At 46.7% G+C, this 25,375-nt stretch overlaps 1 protein-coding gene across 3 annotated transcripts in view; it reads right to left on the bottom strand.

The window, feature by feature from the left end:
• Positions 1-9,506: 9,506 nt before the first annotated feature.
• WNT11 (Wnt family member 11) overlaps positions 9,507-25,375 on the bottom strand; it is a 30,241-nt gene continuing 14,372 nt past the window's right edge. For 2 of the 3 annotated variants that reach the window (XM_061990222.1, XM_061990229.1), the window contains exons 3-6: positions 25,108-25,343; positions 23,842-24,119; positions 22,187-22,479; positions 9,507-10,969 (exon numbers count right to left, since the gene is read on the bottom strand). In XM_061990222.1, the coding sequence (XP_061846206.1) occupies positions 10,795-10,969; positions 22,187-22,479; positions 23,842-24,119; positions 25,108-25,343 (982 nt within the window). In that variant the 3' untranslated portion in view covers positions 9,507-10,794. The remainder of the gene's footprint in view (positions 10,970-22,186; positions 22,480-23,841; positions 24,120-25,107; positions 25,344-25,375) is intronic. The other variant, XM_061990239.1, reaches the window with a different exon arrangement.

Below are 25,375 nucleotides of genomic sequence, written 5' to 3' on the forward strand. Positions count from 1 at the left end.
ATGCTCTTGGAACCTCAGCCCCCTGAAAAAGTTTGCTGGAACTGGCCACTGAAAGCAGAAGGCATCTGCAAGGATGGAGGTCAGCCATGCAGGCATTCATGAAGGCAGAAGAAGAATGCTACAAAATGCTTATGTCCTTAGCTAATGCAGATCCATACTGCAGTCCTCCCACCTTCCTAGAACTTACCCCATCTCCTACAGGTCTCAGCTCTGACAGACAAACTCTGGCCAAGTTTGCCAGGAGATTTAGGATATTGCCACTCCCAAGCATTCATTCCTTTCCTAAATCTCTACCAGGCCTGGCTAACCCTGTAAGAGGAGCAGATCCCTGTAATCAGAGGTCCATGATTGTCCCTCTTTGAGTTCATCTGCCCCAGGAACAGGTTCATCAGTCTTTCTAAGAAAATTAAAAGCATTTCCAAAACCACCCCAAATTCACATCCTACTTGCCCTCACACTGCACTGTTGTTCCCATCCATCACCATGGTGGGTGGACACCTATCCTCACCTCGCTCCCTCCTGACTATCCATCCTGTGGGCTGCATCCATCACAGCTCCAGATGCCTCTGGAGGCCCCTTAGATCCCTGTAAAGCACTGTGGGCTCCAGAGGGGCTTGTGAGCTGTCAGTACCTCGTACAGGATATTCAGCACCTCAGCTTTAAGTGACTTGCCCATGATGTAAGAGGGAGCTTAGACCATTATCACCCAACTCCTGGGCTATTCTGCAATGACAAGTCCATCTTTCCTCATAGAAACATCCATCATACAAACAACATGGGAATATAAAGGATATGAAAAGAAAATATGGCATAAAATACAACTGTATTTATACATAATGTTCTTGTAGCTAATATAATACACAGTCCAATGCACTTTACAAGGCAGGCCCTCTAAAACCTGCTACCAAACACCAGAATTCGTATGTTCAGCTGGTATAAATCATTGCTGCTTGATTTACACCAGCTGAGAACCAGGTCACAATTGCCTAATTAAATAGCTTCTCTTTGAACAAAAAGCTATACTTTTAAAAAGGGTAGCTGTGAATTACTTCCCAGAGCCCATCGATGGAAAGGGAGAGAAAAAGGGAGAGAAAGTAAGAAAGCAAGAAAAAGAAAGGGCAAGAGAGAGCAGAAGAAAGAAGAAAGGGAAAGAGAAAGAAAAGAGGGAAAAGAAGTAGCTCTTTAAATGTTGATATTTATTTGAGAGCTCAATTCCTTTCATTGTGAAGGAATGGGGAAGTTTGGGAAGCCCAGACTAAATCACTCACAATGATAACAGGGTGATATCGAGAGCAGTAAAACTAATTTATTGGGCTGAGTTTATCTGATTCCAGGGAAAGTGAATACTGCTGAGTGCAGTTCTGAGCGTGCTTGAGCCTGACAAGACACACAGTTCAGATGCTAAATTACATTAAGCAGATGTAGCCCATTAAGAAGTCGAGTCTGAAAATGTACTTCGTCCTGTCAAGGCAAATCCTGGTTGAAAACTTTGGCCCTTCAAAAGAAAATACCTCTCCAACAGTGGAAAAAAACAACCCTGAAAGGAGATGTTCTATTTTGGGGTTTATGGCTTTAATCTTTTTTGCATCAGTCCTAGTTACAGGGTGATGATAAATATAAACCCACTTCCACTGGATTTCTAACATAATATAACCCCATTACCTGGCCCTCAGCTGGAGCAGTGAAAAGTCCCATGGCATGAAACCCAGCAGAACAGGTCCTGGATTCAATTATAACCCAGAATTGGGTGGAGCTGGCCAGATCTCAGAGGCAAACCAGGTAAAACACAAATCATATGTTCTTACCTCAAGCCAGGCTAAGAGATAGAATAACAGAGGGGGCACAGTCAGTTCCTCCCTTCCTCCCACTTACCCATCATGAAAGTGGTGCTGGGTTAGCTCAGGTGTAGATGGTCACCACCATCACCTGAAGCTGCACAAGATGATTCTCACCCTAGTTATCTCTCTGCATGAAAGCACCTGAAAAAATCTGGGATGTGGTGCAAAGGGAAAACTCGGATGGGGTTTGAGGTGTGTGGAGTTGCATTTGGTTTGCCAAAAGAGAGGGGGAGCTTTGTTTAATGAAAATGTTGGTGAATTCCTGGACTCAATTCCTTTATATCTATCCTATTTATATACCCACCTTAGCTGTAAAGCTGGGGAGGAACAATTGGACTGGAGTAAAAAAGGACAACAGAAAACAATGACATATTAGTCAGTGGGACTCACTACAGTCAGTTCTCACTATAGGATTTAGATGCATCTTCCTCCCAATGCTTTTGTTTTGCTGTGAAGAGTTTCAGCTCATTCTCCATGACTTCTTTATTCTCACCTATTTCATCCAGCACACATGTGGTTGAGAGATGTGTTCAAAAGCACCAGCAGGATATCAGCAACAAGACAGGAGGTCAGTCTCCTTAGACTGGCCAAGATCACTTTGGGGAGAAAAAGGATGACGTTGAAAGGATGATCAGTGTATTTCCATGCTGGAAGATCTCTCACCTTATCTAAGTCTCCTAAAGGTAAGCCAGGGCTCTTGAGCTATTAACCAGACTACATAGAGTAATGGAAAATATTTGGCAAGGAGAAATCCTCTACCAGCAATTCAGTGTTCATGTAGAACACAGTCAGTGTGACGTTAATTTTGTCCTTTGAAGTGTCTTTGTTTACATTTCATTATCTGAAATAACCTCTTTAATGGATGGGGGGGAAACATTTACTTTGTACCAGAGCAATTAACAATACGAGTCAAATTCAGGGGGAGCTTGATTTTGACACTTGGTTGCAACAGCAAAGTGGACAGTTTGCTTGGATGGTTTGATTTTCTTTACAAACTCCATGAGAAGTAACTATTTTTAGTTTCCTTGGAATTCTGTGCAAATCCCAAGATGAAAATGTTCCCTCTAATGGAGAGAAGAGGAAAAAAAGTAACCTAACAAGCTGCATTTACGTGCTTACAATGGTTTAATCCACTGCTTCATTGTTTTATCTGGAAGTGACTGTAAGGAATTTAGATGATAGCTGGAATCCTCTTGGGCACAGGAGTTAAATACAGTCATGCTCTGATGCTAATGGTCCAGTTATGCTTAACAACTAATTAGCTTGGTTTATAACAAGATCAAACATCAAAAGAGAAGGAACTCTTTTGGCTAAGGATAAATCTGATCCAACTTCTGACATCTGCTCTATGGATGTCTACGTGAGAAGGGTCACACTAACTCCCACTGGACACAATTCATCTTATCCTGATCCTCTCTTTGGAGGCACACCAGGTTTCTGGCACCCTGGAAATCTCTTCATTGACAGAGCAAGGGACAGTTTGCTCCACAACCTGTGCAATATCAGAAGAACTGAATTCTTCCTGGGGGAATTCATTCAACAGCTTGGGACTTTTCACTAAGGTTCTGCTCAGAAGCCACTCTTGTTGATTTGGGGTTGTAAGGACCAGATCTGGAGGTGTGACCTGGCCAATGTGTGTCAGTGGTAATCATGAGGCAGGATTATACATTCATAGAATAAGTTTGATTGGAAAAAACCTTTAAGATTATCGAATCCAACCACTAACCTAATACTGCCAAGCCCACCATTAAACCAAAGCCCAATGGCTTTGCAGAGCTCAATTTCGAGTATCACTCAGTTTCCTGGTCGACAATGGATCTGGAAGACCCCTTTGGACCAATGTGTGGAGGGAAGTTAATGTCCTTGAGTGCTTGCATCACTAGATGTATGGGTGTAATTCAATTCCTTGAGTGTCAATACTGTTTTAGATGCCTTTGGGTGCCCCCTTCCTCTTACAGCCCTGGTGAGCAGGGGACCCCCACCGGGCCCAGGTCACTCTGAAGCCCTGTGCAAAGCCTCAAATGACACCAGATGCTTCACTGCAGACTGCTGAAAAGAACTCTATGTCCAGCAGAGGAAGAGTTATGTGTGGGGGTCAGGGCAAGCTGGGGAGCTGCAGCTGCATGAAGTCATCCAACTCTTTTCAACCATCAGCTTGATGCTTTTATGTCACGTCACGGGCTGCTCGTCAGTCCTGGATATACAGGGAGTTGCTAACCATCATTTCCCACTTTTCCCAAGTTCAGAGATACTTCCAGCTCACCCCCCTCCTGCAGCTTGCACGCTGCCTGCAGCAAGGAAGGAAGCACCTGCAGAGGTGAGCACCGAGGTGGTATTTTAATCTGTCCAAGACAGATGAGGAGAGCAGCCCTGGACTGAGCAGGAGTTTAGAAAAGAAAACAGTTTTCCTGCCTGAGCCTGGCCCTGGTCAACATGTGCAGCACTTTGTAAAATTAATTGCATATTGAGTAGGTAGTGGAGTGGAAAGTAGCTGCAGGTGGTGTGTGTTTCCAGTGTCTGCACGCAGCAGAGAAAGGTCTGGATTCTCCTTTGCATGGACCTCCTGGACCTGGGGGGCATTTGAGGTATGTCCCCTGGATGGTTTGATTTGCTGATGCAATTGCTGCTCTTCATGGCTTTTACCATGACCCAGGTTACAGCATCTCATCCTAAATTTCAAGCTGTTTTAGGATAATCCTAAATAGCTGGATATTTATAGGGAAAGAGAAAGATAGAGGGAAGGAAAGCGTGAAGCCACCTAAAAGGATGGATTTCAAACCTCTCTTTCCTCTGAAATTCAGTATGGATTTTGAGAAAGCATCCAATCCTTAAGGATGTTGAAGTTGAGCTGTCACACACATCTAGAGCTTCAGACAAACACGGGGTTGTGAGCACCCAGCTTCACCTGGTTGTGTTTGACAGTCCCACCTCCGCTCCAGCCTGGGTTCATCGCTCATCGCCGCTGAGCAACGCTGACAACTCCATCCCAAACTCAGTGAATTTGGGACCCAGCATTAGCAAATCCTAAAGAAACGTGGGTCTCCATTTTAAAAAGCCTGTGTTTGTCAGCAGTTACCACTTAGAGAGATCTGAGGTATGGATAACTGGCATTTATGGCATTCAATTCTCCAAGGTTTTCAGCGCTTTGGCCCTCATCCAGGAAAACACTTACGCACATGTTTAGCCTTAAGCGTGTGAGCCATCCCCTTTTGAGTTGCCTCTGTGTTGTATGAGTGGGCAGAAACCCAAAGTCACTCAACCCACAACAACTTGTGGCCAACAGGTCAAGGGAGCTTCTTATCTCCCTCTACTCTGTACTGGTGAGGCCTCATCTGGAGTCCTGTGTCCAGTGCTGGGCTCCTCAGCTCAAGAGGGACAGGGAAGTGCTGCAGAGAGGCCAGTGCAGGGCCACCAAGATGATCAGGGGACTGAAGCATCTTATGAGGAAAGGCTGCAGGAACTGGGGCTGTTTAGTCTGGAGGAGACTGAGGGGAGATTTCATTAATAGTTACAGATATCTCAATGATGGGTGTCAGGAGGTTGGGACATCCTTTTTTTCTATGGTACGTAGCAACAGGACAAGGGGTGATGGGATGAAGCTGGAACACAAAAAGTTCAATTTAAACATAAGGAGAAACTGTGTCAGTGTTGGAGTGAGGGAGCCCTGGCCCAGGCTGCCCAGGGAGGGTGTGGAGGCTCCTTCCTTGGAGCTCTTCAAGACCCACCTGGACACGTTCCTGTGTGACCTGATCTAGGTGACCCTGCTTCTGCAGGGGGGTTGGACTGGATGATCTCTAAAGATCCCTTCCAACCCTATCATTCTGTGATTCTGTGTGGATGGCAGCACAAGAGCCCCAGCACAACCTTATGGATCCAATGGCTTTCATTTTCTCTGAAGCCTTTGCAGCATTTCCCTTCATGCCCCAGCTCCTGCAGTCCTGCAATTTCACTCCATCCTCTGCCTTTTTATTTTCTTAAGAGAAATTTCAAGGCCATGTGGTTCTGGTGCATACCTTGAAAAATTCCACTTAAAAGAGAGAAGGGAAGAAAAAAACCACCCCTCCACACAGCCCAGAAAGGATTTTCTAAATAATTCATCTTTACAATACAGCCAAAGCACAGTCCACTTAACAAAAAGCAAATAAAAAGAGCCACAGTGCATTCCATTGGTATTATTTTTATTATTATTGTTGCTGTAATAATTAGAAAACAAAGCTAATGCTGCTTCCCTGAACAAGGGGGGTGACTTTTTGCTCCAGATGAATAAACCACGTCTCTGCTGAGATATTTAATCAGACTCTATCTGACTGATGAAACTGGTCCCGAGGGGAAAACAAAACAAAACAAAACATGTTGTACATGTTAAAGTCATTGATCTCAGGTGGATTTTAAGTTTCCTGTTCTTTCCCCCCCTCGCCCAAACCTTGCTTTCTGCTCTGTCTCCCATGTGCAGAGGACAAAGTCACTCCTGTGCTGGCTCCCAGCTGCTCTTGGGAGCACAGTGATGGTGTTTCATGAGTCTCTGCCTGATGCAGGGAAGGCAAATCCTTCATGTTGAGGTGAAGGTGTTAAGGACAAGCCATCCCAGAGCTGAAGTTTCCTTTTGCTACTCCTGTCTCCAAGTACTTTCAGACCCTCGTTCTAGCAGGTAGCCTGGAGCTGGTCAGCACAAACCCAGCTCACTTGAAGTATGATAACAGTTGTCTGCAGAGGTTTGTTTTCTAGCAGGAAAAGGGATGGTCCTTCAGGGACTCTTTTATCACTTTCCTGACAAAGGCACTGTTAATTGTATTCAGATTTTTGCCTCCTTTCCCTGCCCCACTTCCCCTCAGCAAGGGCTGCACATGAAACACTCTTGGGCTGCCTTCTTTAGCATGATTAAGATACTTTCCTTCTTGCAGATTAACCCAAACAATCAGACAGGAGTTTTCTGTAATGAATGTCCTTTGCCCACCTTAGGGAGCAACATAACTGATACAAAACTGGAAGAGGGTGAGGATGAGAGAGAATTAATCAAAAAGTATAAAGCCAGCTGGATGCACACAAAGGTCTAAATCCTCAGATTTGCAAACAGCATTAAGTCCAAACTGTTTTATTAAACCATGGATATGTTTTCAAATGAATAAATGCTACAAAGCCACCGACATAATACTTTTCAAGATAACTTGCCCTTTTCCCTCAGGGGCAATGTTATAATGCTTTGAAATCATAGTATTTATGGGAATAGATCAGCTGTATTTTCCCAGCTAGTGTAAACCAATTGAGCTGTGTAGTAGGACATGGAGCTTGGCCAAACTATACCAGCTGCTCAGATCTGGCAGGGCATGCTGTGAGAGAGGAAACTGGAGCATCACCTGACAGAGACATTCACAACAACTGAACCCATTTCATTCAGAAGCTCAAAGAACTCAGTTTTTCAGAGTTGGTTGCTGGAAGGAGACTGGTACATGAAGGTCTTGCCCTGCCATAAGGGATATATTTTCCCTGCAGAACTGGTTTGTGACAAATGTTCTCTAGAATATCTTGCAGACCACACATGCACAGAAAGTAGTTTGGCAGCTACATGTTGGGCTCCTGTTGCACTGAGCGTTGCAATTGAGAGTAAGGACATTTCTCTCTTCTGGCTTCTCTATGCTTTGCTGCTGATGCCAGGAGGCAAGCATCTGAGTCAAGTTGAAAGGAGCAAGATGCACCATGAGTCATTCCATCAGTATGGTGCCCTGTTGTAGATTGTTTCTTATTCCTAGTTTATTTTATAAGCAAAAGAAGACAAAAAGCACTGTCCTTCACTCACAGAAAGCCATTGTCTGAAGAAAAAGGTTGAAACAGCCAGAGCATCAGGAGGCAGGTGACCCTAATTTGCTGGATGAAGCAGGGCTGTGTAAAAAAGGAGGCTGCAGTTTATCAGATCTTGCCCTGTGCATGACTTTCCATAAAGATCACTTAGGGCACATTGTTAATGCAGGGTGCAGCTGCTCCAGAGAAGAAAACTGCCCTGAAACTCAGAAGTTGTGTCAAAAGTGGTGTGATAGTGTTAATTCATAGCCCAACAGTCCAAGAGATGGGCTGGGACCACACAGACTCTTAGCTCAAGGAAGCAAAACTCAGCTGAAACTCACGACAGACTATCTAGAGGAGCCAGCAGAGGTTTTGAGCCTGGATGCCCCAAACTGCAAACCTCCAGCCTACACAGCCACTTCAGCTCAGCACCTTCAGTAACAGGTACCTGTGGGCAGAGACAGACACAATGCATGAGGTATCACCATGGCTAAAAGTCTTCTGAGGGGATCATTTCCCACCTGAAGGCCCTGCAGATGCCTGGTAAGGCTTACTCACATCTTCTCATGCTCTGCAAAGCTATGCTTTCTTCCAACATGGGAAAAACAGCTGAGCAACACAAGGTCTGACACTGGAGGAGTGAACTGAAGCTGAAAACAATGTGCACATAGAACATTTCTTACATCTTGCTGGTTTTCTTTCTGCCAAGTAGAAAGACTCAGGACATCAGCAAGGGAGCAAGAAAAAGAGTCATTACAGAGCAGCCTTGAAATGCTGGATTTTCTCTCCGGTCAGAACATCCCAGCCTTGTTGGCTTTATCAGGAACTGGAAATGAAAATAAGATTCCTTAAAAGAAGGAAAGTAGGCCATTTCTTTATACATCAAATGAAGCCAAATCTCCTGCCTTTGGACAGCAGTGGGACTTGTGCCACCAGCCTGTCTGCATGTCAGCCTAAAGACACCCACCGCTCATCACACCGTGCTGTAGAAACGTTCTAGTCCACCAGCTTTTATGGGGTGACAATAACACAAACCACTGACAAAGTACCAAAGGCCCCTTTTTTTTGCATACTCGTGGCTGGGGGAGGGAAGGAGGCAAGGAAAGCAAACCTGTTACAGCAAAGTGGTTGAGAAAAACAAGATACGTCTGATTTCGCTCTGCAGCCTGCAATGCTTTTCTCCTCCAGCTCCTCGGGGCTGCTCAGAGACCTGTCAGAGGCCTCTTAGAGAGCAGCTGTCTAAGAAAAAAGGGGATTTTGAGGAAGACTGTAGTGTTATGGACATATTTCCCCTAGGAAAGTGGCACTGTTCTTCCCTATGTGTCTAGGAGGGATTTTCTGTCTGTGTTTGGGGAATGGGGTGCCCAAAAATGATCTGAAGGACCTCACAGGCTCTGCTGCCTCCCGCTCCTGGAGCAGATATCCATCTCCCACATCACCTTTCCTAACAGCAACACTGAGTTAGATGTCTGCTGCTAAAAAGAAGAGCAAGAAAAGGAATGTAATGTAAGCTAAAAACCTTCCCTGTACAGCAACTCCCTTTCACAGGCAGGAGCAAGGAGGGAACTACCCGTGAGAGGTATTAGTCACGTTTGCTATTTGACTCCTTGGGGGCAACTGGGATATTTTAGCGATGAGAGTGGTCACTGATATAAAAAGCAAAACAAGAATGGTGACTCTTCCTTTCTCCAAGTGCTCTGTTTTGCTGCATTGACTGTATCTTGGCTAATTCTGCTCGAAATGAAGAGGCTGGGGAGAGAGGGAATAAAGGAACTCATCTATCCCACGCCAGCGAGTGCCTCCAGCCATGCTCTTCTCTTGTCCTTGGGAGGAAAATCATGGTTGCTTTCCAAGTAGGAGAGTGAAACATAATAATCTAACATTCTGCTGTTGCACCAGTAATTTCAGCATTTATTTCATACTATTGTTACTGCTCCTTTATAATGTGTAGATATATTTATGTGGGGAGTAGAAGAAAGCACGAGCTATATCTTATAAATACTTCTGTATGTCCACAGATGAAAGACAATATGTACAGCCACAGATAGTGGTTCTCTGCTGTGCCAGGGCAGGGCCAGGTGAAGGACTGACATGTTCCCACTCAGTTCTGTTGGGAATCGCTGCTGCCCTGCACAGCTGCACTCCCAACAGCCACGACTGGACTCCACTCCATTCTCTGCAGTTTCTTGGGCCTTGGTCAATAGTTTTGTTGGGGAAAAAGAGGCAGCTGCATGTTTCTCTAAGGACATGACGACCTAGTGGGGCAGAACATCGATGACTAAGGGCATCACACCCAAATGGGAAGAGAGAAAGAGAGCCATATCTGAGGTTTCTTCCTACTTTCCCACTGGATTTTGACTTCACTTTGTTGTTTTATCCTCATGGCTCCACTACTGCCTTTATAGACCACATAAAATCCTTCTTACAGTACCCTACTCTCACTGCTTCCAGGATCCATGGGGGTTTGGTTTTTTTTTGCAGGGCTGAATTTGGAACCCAATCCAGCCTGGACAAATCAAGGACAGGTTTTTTTTTTCCAGCAGCAGCAGTGACTTCAAATTTGCAGATCTGCATAAAAGAAAGGTTAAAATGAGTTGTCCATTTCAGGAGGTTGATCTGAAACCTTTCCACCTTTACCGTATGGAGTGGATGCTTCCCTGCTGAAAGCTAAGTCTTTGGCAACAAAGGCAGTTATTGCTGGAAAATCATAGCTTTTTTCCTTCTGGGATGGTTCTAATGCAGACTCAGTACCTGTGCTAGAAGGCATAGGCAGGTGTGAGCCTTTATTTTCAAACAAGAGTTGCTTTTCTTCCCCTAGGAAAGTTTCTACTTTTGTTTCTCAAAATACAAAGGCACTTGATGGCTGGACATCACTGGCAACCAGAGGAAATACTCTGGAACAAGATGCCGTGCCAAATGAGTTTTTATCTTCTCAGAGAGCATTTTATTGGTGTGGGGGGGAAAAACATTTATGGATTTCTCTGGGTGGTTGTTGTTTTTTTAAGGGTCTTATTTCAACTGGTGTGATTGCTTTTTTTCCCCCCTCCTCCCATCTTCCTTCAAGTCTGTGTCTTTACAAGATAAATGACGTCTAGTCAGGGAAACGTTTTCTCTTCTCTGAATAGTGCTGTGGGGTGCTGCTGGTGTCTCAGCTCCTGGGTGGGGAGAGGAGGGTTCTTCATTTGCACACATATCTCTCGACAGTCCTCTCACACTTTTTACAGGTCACGTAGCAGCACCAGTGGTACTTGCAGTGGCATCTCTCCACCACTTTGTCCATGTAGGGGTTGTAGCCTCTGCCGCAGCACATCAAGTCGCAGCTGTCGCTCCCGTTGGAGGTCTTGTTGCACTGCCTGGAGGAAAGGAAATGTGGTGAGCAAGTGTAAATCATAGAATCAATCACAGAATGGTGGGGGTTGGAAGGGACCTTTAGAGATCATCCAGTCCAACTCCCCTGCAGAAACAAGTCCTACCTAGATCAGGAATGTGTCCAGGTGGGTCTTGAAGACCTCCAAGGAAGGAGCCTCCACACCCTCCCTGGGCAGCCTGGGCCAGGGCTCCCTCACCTCAGCACCAAAGGACTTGCCTCTCCTGGGCCAGGGGCGCTTGCTGTGTTCCAGCCTGTCCTCATTACCCCTTGGCCTGCCACTGGCCACCACACAACAAACACTGGCCCCAGAGTCCTCACATCCACCCTTGAGGGATTTGTCAGCATTGCTGAGGTGCCCCTGAGCTCAGGCTTCTCTTCCCCAGGCTGAACAGCCCCAGGGCTGCAGCCTTTCCTCCTCACACACACGTTCCATCCCCTCGGTGTCTTGAGAGCCCTGCACTGGCTTCTCTCCAGCACGTCCCTGTCTCTCTGGAGCTGGGGAGCCCAGCACTGGCCACAGCACTGCAGATGTGGCCTCCCCAGACGTGGCAGAGCAGAAGGGGAGGAGAACCTCCCTCAACCTGCTGCCCACACTCTTCTTAATGCACCTGTCTGTCAGGTCGGGCTCAGGGGTGTTCAGGCTGCCCATCAGTCAGGGCAGGCAGGGCCTGGCTCCTGTACATGCAGACAAGCAAAGCTATCCTGATACCTCTATCAAAACAAAAGTTCATAGTCCCTAGCAATCTGTATTCCCAGGCAAGCTCTGGAGCTGTCTGAAAGGAGATGGAAGAAGATGATACTCTAAAGAGCAAACACCACTGTTTGTCCAACACTAACTAACCTGAAAAGGATGGAGGAGGAACCCTGCAGGCACGGAGTATTTGCACAGGCTCCATTCCAACAATCCTAGGCTGAGAAAGCCCCCAAACAGTCTGTTACAGCCACTATCCAGCCCTGACCCTATCAGGGATATCACAATCGCTATTAGCAGGGCTGGACTCTGCACTTTTTCCCCCCAAAGTGTCTCCCAGCATGGCAGGAGCAGCTGGGGAGCTGCCCCTACAACACCTCAAGTCCTGACCCAGGAGCAGGCAGCACAGCAGGAGGATGACAAGTGGCCAAATATCACACAGGCTTGCACTGCTTGTTTTGCTTCTGCTTTTAATTAAAGCCAGACTCGTCAGGATAAGTCAGCCATTGTGTTGTTCTCCCATTTTATACACTTGCAGGTGACTGGCTGGAGGTTTTCAGAAGTAACTCATGAGCTGGGGAATCTCTTTCATTGATGCACTGATCGTGGTTTCACAGCCATTCTCAATAAAAACCCAGCTATCCCCTTCTCCTAAAATACTCCAAGGTGGTCACTGGCCATGAGAGTGCAACAGGCATTGACTTTTGGATGGGATGAACCATGTTCTAGAGAGGCTGTTTCCTCGTGGGATGTAAAGACAGACCAAGGAGGAAGCATTTGTGTTTGGTCAGGTGTCTGACTGCACACTAGTGCCGTAGGGTAACAGACCTTATTAGGCACCCAGCACCATGGGGCTGTGAACTCCATGGAGTCTTGAAACTACTGGAAGAAAAGAGGTTTGGAGAGTGAGGGAATTGCTGACATCTCTCCTAAATCTTATTCTGCGTGGCTATTTTGGACAGAAACACTGTAAGGATGATTTGGGGCAGGGGAAGGGGAGAGGAGCATGAGTTGGACTCTTGAGCTGAGCACTCCATTAACAGATGAAAACAAATGCATGAGATTTATAGGAATTCCTCATGAGGTAATGTTTTAGGAGAAGTTACAGGATTAATGAGGTGCTGAGATTTTGTTCTTGTTCTTCCTTTATTTTCTTCTGACTCAGGCAGGCCTCCTGTTTGTTATTTCTGACTCTCATTCCTCTCCAGGTTCAGTGTTTAAAGCCACCCCCCCAACCAACTCTGTTCCCCCTCATTCAGGAGTGTGTGTAAATATTTACAAACCTTTGAAAGCCTCTACCGAAGCCCAAGTCTGCAACCACACTGTGTGTTTGCCCAATGTTAAACCAAAGGCTTTGTTATTGCCCCTGTGAGCTGGGGCCCCTCCAACCAGGAAACCTCCCAATGACTCCTCATAAATGCATTAGTAGATGCATTAAATATTCAGAGCAAAGGTTCAAATGCAGGCGTGCTGACGTTAGGAGAGAAGAGGGTATTTGACAACCTTACTCAGCTTTACTGGTGGGTGGAAAAGTTAGTGCCTGGAGGTTCACCAAAGGAGGATGGAGAGGCTGGAGAAGCATGGTGATGGATGCTCAGTGCATCTATGCCACGTCCTGCATGACCATGAAAAGGAATCCAGGTCCACTCTCGCACCAGCTGGCTCTTGAGGACATTCACTCCCCAAATGTACACAACACACAACAATCAAATTCACCCCATTCAAACAGAGAGCAAAACTCTTCTACCTGCTGTGTTGGGACCTGGAATCTCTCTTTCCTTACACCCACTCTTGGGTTTGCAAAAGAGAGTGGGTCTACTAGGAGATACCCTTCTTCAAAGCTGTCCCCATTCCACCTAGACTGAAATAAAGAAAGGGAAAAAAACCCCAAAATCTTATTAAAGACTCCCCAGGCTTTCCTCAGTTGTGGATAAAGGATCAGGAACGTTCTGGATGGATGGACTGAGTAGCCAAAATAAAGCTTTGACTGCCTCCTGAACCTAAATGTTCTTCTAGAAACCTTTCCTGACAATGCCACTAACCAAAGACTTTGTTTTCTGTTTTAAAGCATAGGCCTGGGTGAATTCTCTTTCTTTATCTTTAAGTGGAAAGAGAGGTAGTTTCTCAGCTGTATCTATACAGACAAAAAACAAGTGAGGGAAGACAAAGGAGCCTAAACACTTAAGAGTTTACTCACAGAAGCTGCCCCCAAGCATCTGCTTTCAGAGCCCAGGGCTGCAGTCTCACCAGGCTCCCTGCTGATGGGTTAAGTTCAATCCCATTTGTTTTGGGCCTGGTCCAGCATGATTCCAGCAACTCAGAGAAAATGCCCTTCTCCTGAGCCTCAGAGAGAAAATACGAAGGCAGCCGATTGCATCTTAACACAACACCGTAACCTCTGGAAGCACTTGGAAGAACGATGAAAAACAATGCTTGGGCTGTAATTCCAGCCAAGGTGCTGGCTCAGGAACAGCCTTTCACATTGTCACAGTGCTGGTTTTTTCCTTCTTTGTGCAAGAAGGGAGGAGGTCAGCCCTGCTGACTGGACAAATCCCACTCAGTGTGCCTGTCCAAAACCTCCCTTTTCCAGCCCTCACTTGCAGAACATCCTTCAGCCTCATCACATGGAGGTGGCTCCTCTGCAGAGATGGTGAAGGACATCCCAGCACTTCTAAGAGTCTTCTCCCAGATGGAGAAGCCAAAGCATCTCACAGTTACCTCCAGGGGGGATTTCATTTTGAAAAGCTGTTGGGAAATGTCACAATTTCACTGTGGATCCCAGTTCACTTGTGTCCCATTAGCAGATATGAGGACAGATTTGTTTTGGTTGCCCAGCTGACATGTGAGAGCCAAACAGAAGGCAACTGTACTCTGTGACCCACAATAACGATAGATGGTGACAGGGATGAGCCAGATGTCCACTGAGACCTCACTCCATTGGTGCTATTGATAAGTGGAAGCTGCTTTTGAGTACATAAAAAAAGTCATTCTGGGTCACAGCAATTGCCTGCCTGGCTCAGGACATCTCCCAGTGGCTGTGGAAGACACAGCTCAGGGAGGAAAACATAAATCTGGCCCTTTTCTGTAGTCCTTTTCCTCATACACCACCAGCACCTGGGCTGTTGCATTAGGGATGATAGAAGGTATGTTTCTGCCTAGACATCTCAGTATCCCTGTGAGGGCAGCTCGGCTGCGTGCATGTCTCATCCCTTTCTGACCTCAGGGAAACCATCTGCCTCCATGAACTCCAGCAATCACAAGTCCCAGATGACAGTGCTGCTATGTAAAGGAGTCATTTCTTTTTCCTGTTTCAAACCAAATCCCTATTCCTTTCTTTAGTGCCTCTTGCTCTGCTAATGTCATGTCATACAGCAGTATATAAAAGGAAGGAAAGTGAAAAAGCATTCAAATTCCCCAGGAGGTAAGTTACACAATGGACATCATTGCTAAAAATCCATATCAAAGTGCACAGCTTCATATAAGATCTTGAAGGCAGCAAATTGCTTTCTCATCCACCAGGAACGACTAGAGACTGACACTAAACAACTGCAAGAAAGAGTTATCAATAGTACATGTCAGCAAGGAGATGTCAAGGGAGATCCTGGAACCAGCCTGTATTTTCATTAATGAGGAATAGAGAGAGAGCTTAAAACTTTCTGGATGAAGCTGGAGGCAAAGGGAGCTGAGAGCATGTTGTGAGAGCGGATTAAAATGCAAAGTAAGCAACACGCTTTGAGAAGGATCCAGACAAATGTGGGAATGTTCCCAGGAGAGTCAGAGGAACGGTTCAAAAAGTAGAAAAGGATGAAGGAACTGATTTAGAGCAGTTTGTAAGAAGAGGTGGCTTAACCCATCTATAAAAGATTATTGCAAAAAGGAGAGAGAAGAAACGTTCTTTACATGCTGAGGGAAGAGGACAAGAAAGTTCTGTTTCAGTTTCTGACTCGTTTGAATTCAGATGAAGAACAAACATAACTCTGAGGATAATAAAACCCTGGAACAGATTGTTTGGGAAATTGTTTTTAAGACCAGAGTAAACACCTTCTGTAACAGCCTAGGTGGTCTCAGTTCAGTCTTGCTCCTATAAAGATCAGGCTCAATGTAAAGTCCTTCCCAGACATCATATTCCCTCAATCCAATGCTGCTTTGATGCAGACTGGACTAAATATGTTTAGGAGAGATTGCTGCAAGCTGGACCTGCTTCTACAGGGGGGTTGGACTGGATGATCTCTAAAGGTCCCTTCCAACCCCCACTATTCTATGATTCTATGAATTAACTTTCCACTGCAATTTTACTGTGTGAAATTACTCTTTCAACAAATCTGTTCAAGAATGTTTATGTTCAAATCCAAGTCTCTTGAAGTGGGAAGGATTCAAATATCTACAGGGATTAACTGAGAAAAAGCCTCCCAAAAAGCACTGCTGGCCCAGCTACCAAAATGGGCACCAGATATGAGCACATTGCCATGGGAAAGTAGAAATAACACTGTAGGAACAGAAATCTACCATTTCCCTGAGGCTCCTCCAGTTTAAACTTCTGGAAGACTCACAGAAGAATTATTTGCTATTTGTTATTCATAATTTGTTGGATCCCACGAGAAAAAAAGGGGTGGCACACCTGACAACAGCTCCAAAAATCACATCATCACATACATTATAACCTACTCAAAGCTAAAGTTCATCAAATAGCTCCTGGTGCCCTCACTGAGTGACAGAAACTGTAAGAGGCTGTAACAAAAAACAAACACCAAATGCTGTCGTCTACTCAAAACGACCAGTGTTATGAGAGAGCTTCTGCTAAGAAATGTCATTGCCCACATAATCACACAATACACAGCATATTTTTGAGGCAGCAGGAAACAAGTGGTGTCTTGGGCAGCCACTGAACCCTGAAAATCACCTCACCTTTGTGGCATTTGGTCAGCCCTGCTGTCAGGACCACCAAGATGCCAAGGAGGTAGCCACCAGCCATCAAGTCTTTGCAGCTACTACCGAGGTGCAGATGCATCCTGACCTAACTTTGTGTATGTTCACAGAATCTCTGAATGCTGGGGTTGGAAGGACCCTGCAGAGCTGTTGCAGCCCCAGTCCCTGCTCCAGCAGCTGCCCCTGGCTCAGGGAGCACAGGAACGTGTCCAGCTGGGGTTGGAAACCTCCTGAGAAGGAGCCTCCACACCCTCCCTGGGCAGCCTGGGCCAGGGCTCCCTCCCCTCAGCACCAAAGGACTTGCTCCTCCTGGGCCAGGGGCACTTGCTGTGTTCCAGCCTCTGCCCCTTGTCCTGCCACTGGGCACCACACAAGAAACACTGGCCCCAGCCTCTCCACATCCACCTTGGAGGGATTTCTGAGCATTGCTGAGGTACCCCTGAGCTCAGGCTTCTCCAGGCTGAACAGCCCCAGTCCCACAGCCTTTCCTGATGTTTCTATCCAAATAAATGTACCGGCCTAAGACACCTTGGGAGATGTCTAAGACTACTGTTTTATATCAGAAAATAAAGAATACATGAGGAGCAGGGACCAGCCACCGAAGGATGGCCACGTTCTTTACCAGTGTGAGTCAGCCACGGAGAGGTGGAAAATCAGCCTTCCCTGAACTGCAGCACAACATCACAGCCCTATTTCTGCAGCCTAAGAGCTCCTTCCCATCTTCAGCAGGGAGGGAGCAGCATTTGCTTGGCTTTAAGAGCTCCCTGGGATAGATCAGCAATAAACAGCTCAGTTATCTCTGCAAGGCTTCAGGGGCTGGAGGCTTTCACATGCATGGCAGAATTTCCCTTTCCTTGAATTCCTTAAGGGACCTTGAACAGCCTTTGAAATATGATCCATTGCACCCTACTGATAAAGCAGGTTAATACTTTTGCTCCTTTTCCCACAAAAAAGAGGTTTCAATTTTAGGATCTGCTGTTATTTTTCATTTACTCAAAGCTGATAATGAATTTTGCAGGCAGGACAAACTGAACTACCTTGTTAAAAGATGAGCTATAGGGTGCCTTGGTCCAAGAAAGCTCTGAAACAGGGATACAAACATTTTTTCCCAGTGGTTAATACTTTGTACTGGAAGTTGTACAATGCACTTGCTGCTCCACAGATCAACTGCCTCAGATTTTTCCCTCCAGACTGGTTTTTTTTACTGGCTATGAAAGTGTAATGGTGACCTATAATCACATGGAGCTTGTCTGGAGTCGATGAAGGCTGAGGTTGCAACAAGCCTGTTTGCAGGAGCCTTGGTTGCAAAACTCAACTCCTTAATCAGATCTTCAGCACTTCAAAGAGGCTTCAGAATCTCAGGTTTGGGTTCAACTCCGTGGCTTTGAAATCTGGGGACACCCCAAGCGCTCGGAAGTATGCAGGTCCCCAAACCATTTCTGATTTCAAGACACTAAGAAAGGCCAAGGTGTCTTAGAAAACATTTCAGGCTTGTTCTGAAGAAGGATTTCAAATCAAAGGATTTCTTCTAGCAAAGAGCCCTGAAAGGCGTCTGAGTGACCGGGGGCACGTTTTCCAAGCGGATTTTCACGTGGTTCCATTACAAAGTAACTCAATTCCCTTTTCTGCCTGAAAAAACACACAGTAAGTTTGCATAATGTGGGGGGATAATTAGAGAGATGGAAGCCACCGATTAGATGATCCCTTTACACTCACCTGCCAGTGCAGGATTGTTCTCTACAGCTTACACTGAAACCAGATACATCCAAGGTGTTGCAACTTAGCCATCTACCTCTGGCCTGCTTCTGAGCAAGCACCAGACCTGGTGGAGAGGGAGGGACGGAAAGGACTTTTTCACAGAATCTTAAGGGTTGGAAGGGACCTCAAAAGCTCATCCAGTGCAACCCCCCTGCCAGAGCAGGACCATCTAGAGTAGGTCACACAGGAACTCGTCCAGCTGGGTTTGGAATGTCTCCAGAGAAAGAGACTTTTTCTCCCTATCATGCAAAGCTACTCACCTAATGCAACAAAAAATGCAGCAGTGTGATTTTTTTTTACTCCAATAACAGGGAAAGCAGTTGTTAATGGATTGTGTAACCCTTTGGAGGCAGAAAGAGGGGGCTGGAAAGATGCTGGAAATGCTCAGCCCCAAGCCTCCTGGATGATACTGATAGGGGTCTGCCTTGTTACACCCCTTGCTCCATGTTCATGGCCAGAAAAAAGGCCAAAGAGGGAATAGGTAAGGAGTGAAAGGAGACAACCAGTTGAGGGACCACCACTAAAAATCCCTTTTCTATTCAATTTACCATGAAAGCCTCCTTTAAAAATTAACCTAATAGGAAACAGCAGGAACTCCCCCCAGGAAAATGTTGATGTGCTCAAGGATAAAATGTGAAGGTGCCTCAGGGATTTTACTTATAAAATCAAAACCTGTTTGGGCTATTTCCATGCAAGCGTTTTTACATCTTTGCAGAGTAAGCACGAACCACATTCTCCCTTGCCCTCTCTAACAGCGTGGCTTTTGTGCTCCTTCTCCCTCATCCCTGTCATTAGACCCTATCTCTGCAGCTCCAAGTCCGGCTGGAACAGAGCCACTGCCTTTAAAATAGATTTAGGTGACTTTTGCATGAGAGAAAAGTTGAGAAGGAAAAAAGGCATCCATAGGAGGAGAAGGTTAGGGAAGCTCCCCTGTTTTTCCCTGCTCCCCTTGGGAAGGAGGGATGGATCTGCAAACAAATCGTGTGCATTTTACAATGACTTTTCCTCTGCTGATTTAATGCAGAGAAGAGGCTGCTATAGCTTGTGTTCCATGTGCCAGTTTTGAGACACCAGGCACCTTCTCAAGAGCTGGCAGATGGATTGTGATGAAAATGAGTGTAACTACACACGACCTTCAAACTTGGCCTAAGAGATGCCTGCGGCTCAACATGGGACTATCTCCTCCCTTCCCACAGCCATCACCATCTCACACATGTAAGAAGAAGGAGCATTTCTTGACAGGTTTCTTTTGAAAGTCATCCCCTCCTGCCTTAATATCTTGTTCTTCTAAATCCTCACTCAATCTCACTTCCTGTGGACCCTGGCCTGGCAGCCTCACAATCACTGCTGTCGCCCAGCTCGGGATAAACAGACGCCTGCAATACACATTTTCCTATCCTCAGAAGGAGAAAAAAAGAAATCCTTCAAGACCTTGACATATTTCTTCATCCCTAGATGGGATAGAGAAGCAAAACCTGGTGTAAAATTAAATTAGATGAAGAAGAAGGCACGCCTGCCTCCCCCTTGAAAGGATTGCAGCTCATGGAAAATGTTTTACTTGGCAAATCTGTCCTGGGTTTCAGTTTGCCTTTGACACAACCTGTTGATTTCAAGCACCTCCTATAAAGCTAATTTCCAAATAACCTGCAGAAATGTCTTTCATTGCAAAACAGAGTGGCACAACAAAGAGGTCTTTCTCAAGACACAAATTTAGCAAAATCTGTACAAATCCACAAAAAAACATCAACTGATATTTTCCCTCAGAAACCAGCTTCAACACTGACTTTTTCCTTACAATCCTCAGTAACTAGGTGACCCTGCTTCTGTAGGGGGGTTGGACTGGATGATCTCTAAAGGTCCCTTCCAACCCTACCATTCTATGATTCTGTGATTCTAACTCATAAACATCTTCACTTGCTAATTACTGCATCACCACTGGGATGGAAATGGAGATCAGGCTGGTGTTCCCACCACAAAACTGCCAGATAAGTGCTGTTGTAGAGCAGTCCAGACATTGGTTTTGGAGAATATGAAACTGTAACTGCCACAAAACATCAGTGAACAAAAAGGACATCCTTGTCTCGCTGAACTGACTTCCCCTCCTGGTCAGCTCCAGCAGGTTAATGCTCATGTATTGTCTACAGAGTTGTGGTTCCAATTTAAATGGTTGCCAAAGGATATCTTCTGAAGTTCCCTCATCAAATACTCTGTACAGATCAAAGATGTGCAAAGAATCCTTTTGAGTGTCCAGAGCCAGGCAGCAGAGCTGGGGAAGGGACTGGAGCACAAGGGGCTGGGGAGGGGCTGAGGGAATGGGGGTGTTGAGCCTGGAGAAGAGGAGCCTGAGGGGACACAGCAGCACTCTCTGACACTCCCTCACAGCAGCCTGTGGCCAGGAGGCTCAGCCTCTGCTCCTGAGCTATAAACAACAGCACAAGAGGTTGTTGTGTTGAGGGTGTTGAGGCCTGAGAGCAGGAGGCTGAGGAGAGGCCTTGCTCTGGGCAGCTCCCTGCCAGGAGGCTGAGGCAGGAAGGGGCGGCCATCTTTGCTCCCCAATGCCAAGCGCCAGGCCGAGAGGAAAGGGGCTGGAGTTGGCCCAGGGGAGGTTGAGATTGGAGCTGAGGCAGAACTGTTTCCCTGAGAGGGGTGTCAGCCCCTGTGCCAGGCTGCCCAGGGAGCTGGGGGAGTGCCCAGCCCTGGAGGGATCCCAAAGCCGTGGGGCTGAGGTGCTGAGGGCCAGGGGTTAGTGATGGGCTTGGCAGTGTGAGGGGAGGGGTTGGACTCAATGAGCTTAAAGGTCTTTTCCAACCAAAATGATCCTCTGATTCTGTGAATATCTTTTCTGCATTTGAGTGATATCCTTCATTTCCATTACAGCACAATCTTCCCTCTCATGAATCAAAGTGATCCAAAGACCTCTATGGCCAACAAGAATTGAAATGAAGACACCCCATACAAGCACACGTGCATGCACTTTGCAAACTCAACCAGGTCTCCACCACAAAATAACACAGAGAACAATTATAAGAACTACCTCAAGACAGTCAAGCCAGCAGAGAGCAAATAATGAGACAGCCTGAAACCCTGTCATTGCAGCCACTTACTAAAAGGCTTGGAAATGCTGCAAAATTCTAGAGATACGTAATTATTTGGCTGTCAAAGGTTCTAGAGGTGTTCAGGCTAGCAAAAAGGGGAATTGACTTATCTTGGAGGCAAATAAAATAGATGATGGGAAGAGACAGGCCTGTGAAAGGGGACAGCATTGTGCCCAGTAGAGGCTCAGAATGGTGACCTTAAATCACTAATATTACTGGGAGAAAGAAATTTCTCTGCAGAGGCATGACCAATGCAAACAGACAGGGATTTTTGAAGTTCAGTGGAAGAAAAATCCTAAAAATTCAACCTTGCAGTTTTAAGGGCTTCTTTAAGGCTGCCTGAGAGCACTGTTCCCACTTAGAGGAGCCCTAAAGCAGAGTAACAACTCGTCACATCAGCAGTGACTGCAAGAAACGACTCAGGGAGCCTCAACGCAGTATAAAGCTGCTGTTTGATCATTACAAGCTCCTGCAGAGCTGAGCTGCCTGGGGGACTTCAAAATACATTCTATGCCTGCCTGTGTAATGGAAATGGTGTCTGCAGCCCTGTCTTGGCCTCAGACACCGCTAATAGCCTTAAGCATCTGCAGCCCATACCTTATGTTAGAGATGTCCTGCACACATGTGCTGCCTCCCCAGTTATTTGCCTGTTATTCGTACATGTTTCCTGCTTCCCTTTGGCCTCCTTGGGGCTCAGAGTGCACTCAGCACTCACTGCAGAAACCCTCACCTGTCCTGGGTCCCGTGTGACCCCACTTTTTCGTTCTTCATGCAGAAATCGGGCGAGCTCTGGAGGTAAATCAGCTCTGTCTCCTTAACCGGCCTGATATCAATATCCTTTGGCACGAGGTATTTGCGTGTGCCCATAGGCCTGTGAACGACCTTGGTGGCTGATAAATACTTGTTTTTGAGGTCCAATGCAATGTCTCGCAGCTCTTGAAGGCCTTTCCAACAGGTCTTGATAGAGCATGACCCAGAAACTCCATGGCACTTACATTTCATTTCGAGAGAGGCTTTCAAGACCTGCAAAAAAGGAATGCAGGAGTTAGGAAATGCCCTTCTCTTCCCTCCAAACATCCCACAAGCTTGCTAAAGGAGGTGTTTGCTTAGCAGGGGTTGCTATAGAATAGGACTGCTGCTCTGATTTCTGCACAGTCACTCTAGAGGAGCTACTGTGCAAAGGGAATGAGATCCCACAGCTCCTTGGTGATCACTATCAGCCCAGGACTACTTTCACCAAGGGCAGCAAACAGAAGGGTGTTTGGAATTTTGCTCAGATATCTATGTGGGGTTGCATTTCCACCCTCTAGATCCCTAAAGAGCTGGAAATCAAAGCAATCTATAAACAGATCATTAACATCCATTTCTGCCCTCAGCCGCTTTGGGTAGCAGAGATCTGTCGAGGCTCTGATGAATTCAGGGCACCCTCACCCTGCCTTTCTGCTGGCCATAGGGCTGAAAGAGCCTTTTACTTTGGTTCTGCACTAGCTTCATTATTGTGGGACATGGCAGGATGCTGCCAGCAAGGGGTGAATGCACCAGCCATGGCAACACTGCGTCCCAAACGAAAAATTGCCCATTGCAGTTGAAACAGAAACTCAAGACGTTACTAAAATGAGTAAAACAGAGTGAGAATGGTAGAGAAAAACACCTAGGAGAGGCAAGTTCAGCATGGTTGTGCTCTGCAAAGGTGACTGCAGCCTGTAGCTACACATTAAGCTGCCAACAAGCTCAACGTGCTCTACGTTTTATCATCACATACAGAGCCAGAATGACCAAGCAGCGTGGTAGGACCAGCCTGGGGAACTGCTGCAGCCCCAGAGGTGGGTGCAGGACTCAGCTTTACAATCCCTCACCCGTTTCTCCAGCTGGGATGGGGATTTGCACCTCGGCTCACACTGAGGGCTGCACATGGTAAGTGTTATCCCTCCGCTGGATGCAAGCTGTTAAAAAGCAGCTTCTGCCAGATATGGGGATAATCACTAGTGAAGCAGTTTATTGAGGAAAAAACCCGAGGTTTCCTGGCTGCAGGGGTGGCTGGGAGGCAGCTGCTGCTGGATGAGCCTGGGAGATGATAATCCTCCACGCTTACGCAGCGCTTCCCCTGCGCAACGCCCTTGGCAGAGCACAACGGGATAAGCAAGCCAGAGCCATCCTTGGCTGTGGAAAGAAAGGGTGGCAATGGGACATCCCACCCACAGTTACATAGGGCTGAGAAAAAGCATTCAGGACCTCCTGAGTCCCAGCCTGACTCCCAAAGGAGTTCAGAGCAACCTGGAAGGAAACCTGCTCCCTTCAGTAGCTGATAAGAGACACTGAACCTCACAGAGCGACCGACCACTACAGATGATTGTACAAGTACAGTAACTCTCGTGGATTTGTTACCTGTCTCCCTACTTCACTGTTGTGCAGATGCATCAGTTTATTGGCTTGTGATCCTGATTTTTTCATCTTCATGGGAGCATCTGAAAATTTGGACCCCATGATAAGACCATAGTTGAGGTTGTCTGCACATCCTCCCCATCGATACCCAGGTCCAGGTGTCTCACCTGGGATGGGACCACAGGAACAGCCAGGGAGGTCCCCGGTGGTGCAGGCTCTGGCAATGGTGTGGCTGATGGCAGCAGCAGAAAGGGCATACACAAATGCTGACTCCCTTGTGCCTGCAAGAGACAAGAGTTCCAGCTCAGACTCCTGGAACAGCTAAATATTCCCCCAGAAAGAGATTCACACAAGCTGTGACCCACAGAGCAGCAAACACACAAACTCGCTGCAGCTGAGATGTCCCTGGCATCACCAGCTTGAGCACTTGAGCCTTTCAACATGAGGCAACATCCTAGCAGGGCAAGGAGTCACATGGACTTCTGCAACTTGTCCACAGTGGTGTGATCTGCTCTTGGAGCATATGAAGAAGAGAATCCCACCATGGACTTTTCTGCTTCCTTTTGCATCAATGCTGGATGCTGCTTGCCAGCAGGTCATGGAGCTGGGGGAGGTGGTGGGAGCTGCAGGCCATAGAGTGAGCAAGGATACTCTGACCCATGAAAGCTGATGGGTCTACACCACCTGAACAGCAACTCCATGGCTGCAAGCAAGTGAACCACAAGTCCTACTGAGATGAGCAGACTCAATTGGTGACATGATTTGTACAAGCTGTGGGAGGCCAGGTCTTGGACTTGAGAGCTCCTGGCCATGACTGGCACCACAATGATGAACATTTTTCTATTGTCTCCAGTGACAGGACAAGGAGTAATGGAGAAAAGCTGGAACACAAAAAGTTCCACTTAAACATAAGGAACAAGTATGTCAGTGTTTCAGTGAGGGAGCCCTGGCCCAGGCTGCCCAGGGAGGATGTGGAGGCTCCTGCTCTGAAGGCTTTCAAAACCCACCTGGACACGTTCTTGTGTGACTTGATCTAGCTGGACCTGCTTTGGCAGGGGAGTTGGACTGGATGGTCTCTAAATATCCCTTCCAACACCTATCATTCTGTGATTGTGTGTAACATGGTCTCAGAGAACAGGACAATGAAGCTATGTACTCCAACCACATCCTCCCTGGCAGCAAGATCCTCCCCATCCCCAGCACACACTCACACAGGCTGGCTGACTCCACTCCCTCCTGCCCCTGGCTGAGCCAGCAGTGCTGTTTTACCTCTCTCTAAGTCCAGCAGGTAGTTAGGAGCCAGCTCAATGGAAGAGCAGTTCCACCTCATGTCTGAGAAAGTTTTACGGCAGGTCTTGATCACTTCCCGTGCTGCCTGGATGATGGTCTGCATCAGCTCCAGGTTGCTGCGGCACAGCTGCACCTGGGAAACCACCAAGCCTTCGAGCTGCTTGCAGTGCTGGGTTTGATTCAGGGCCAAAGCTGAAGGAGTCTTGGACAGAGCTCTGAGGAGACAAGCACATGTGGAAAAAACAAA

The sequence above is a fragment of the Colius striatus genome, chromosome 1 (assembly GCF_028858725.1).
Source record: "Colius striatus isolate bColStr4 chromosome 1, bColStr4.1.hap1, whole genome shotgun sequence".
In the NCBI taxonomy this organism is placed as follows: domain Eukaryota; kingdom Metazoa; phylum Chordata; class Aves; order Coliiformes; family Coliidae; genus Colius; species Colius striatus.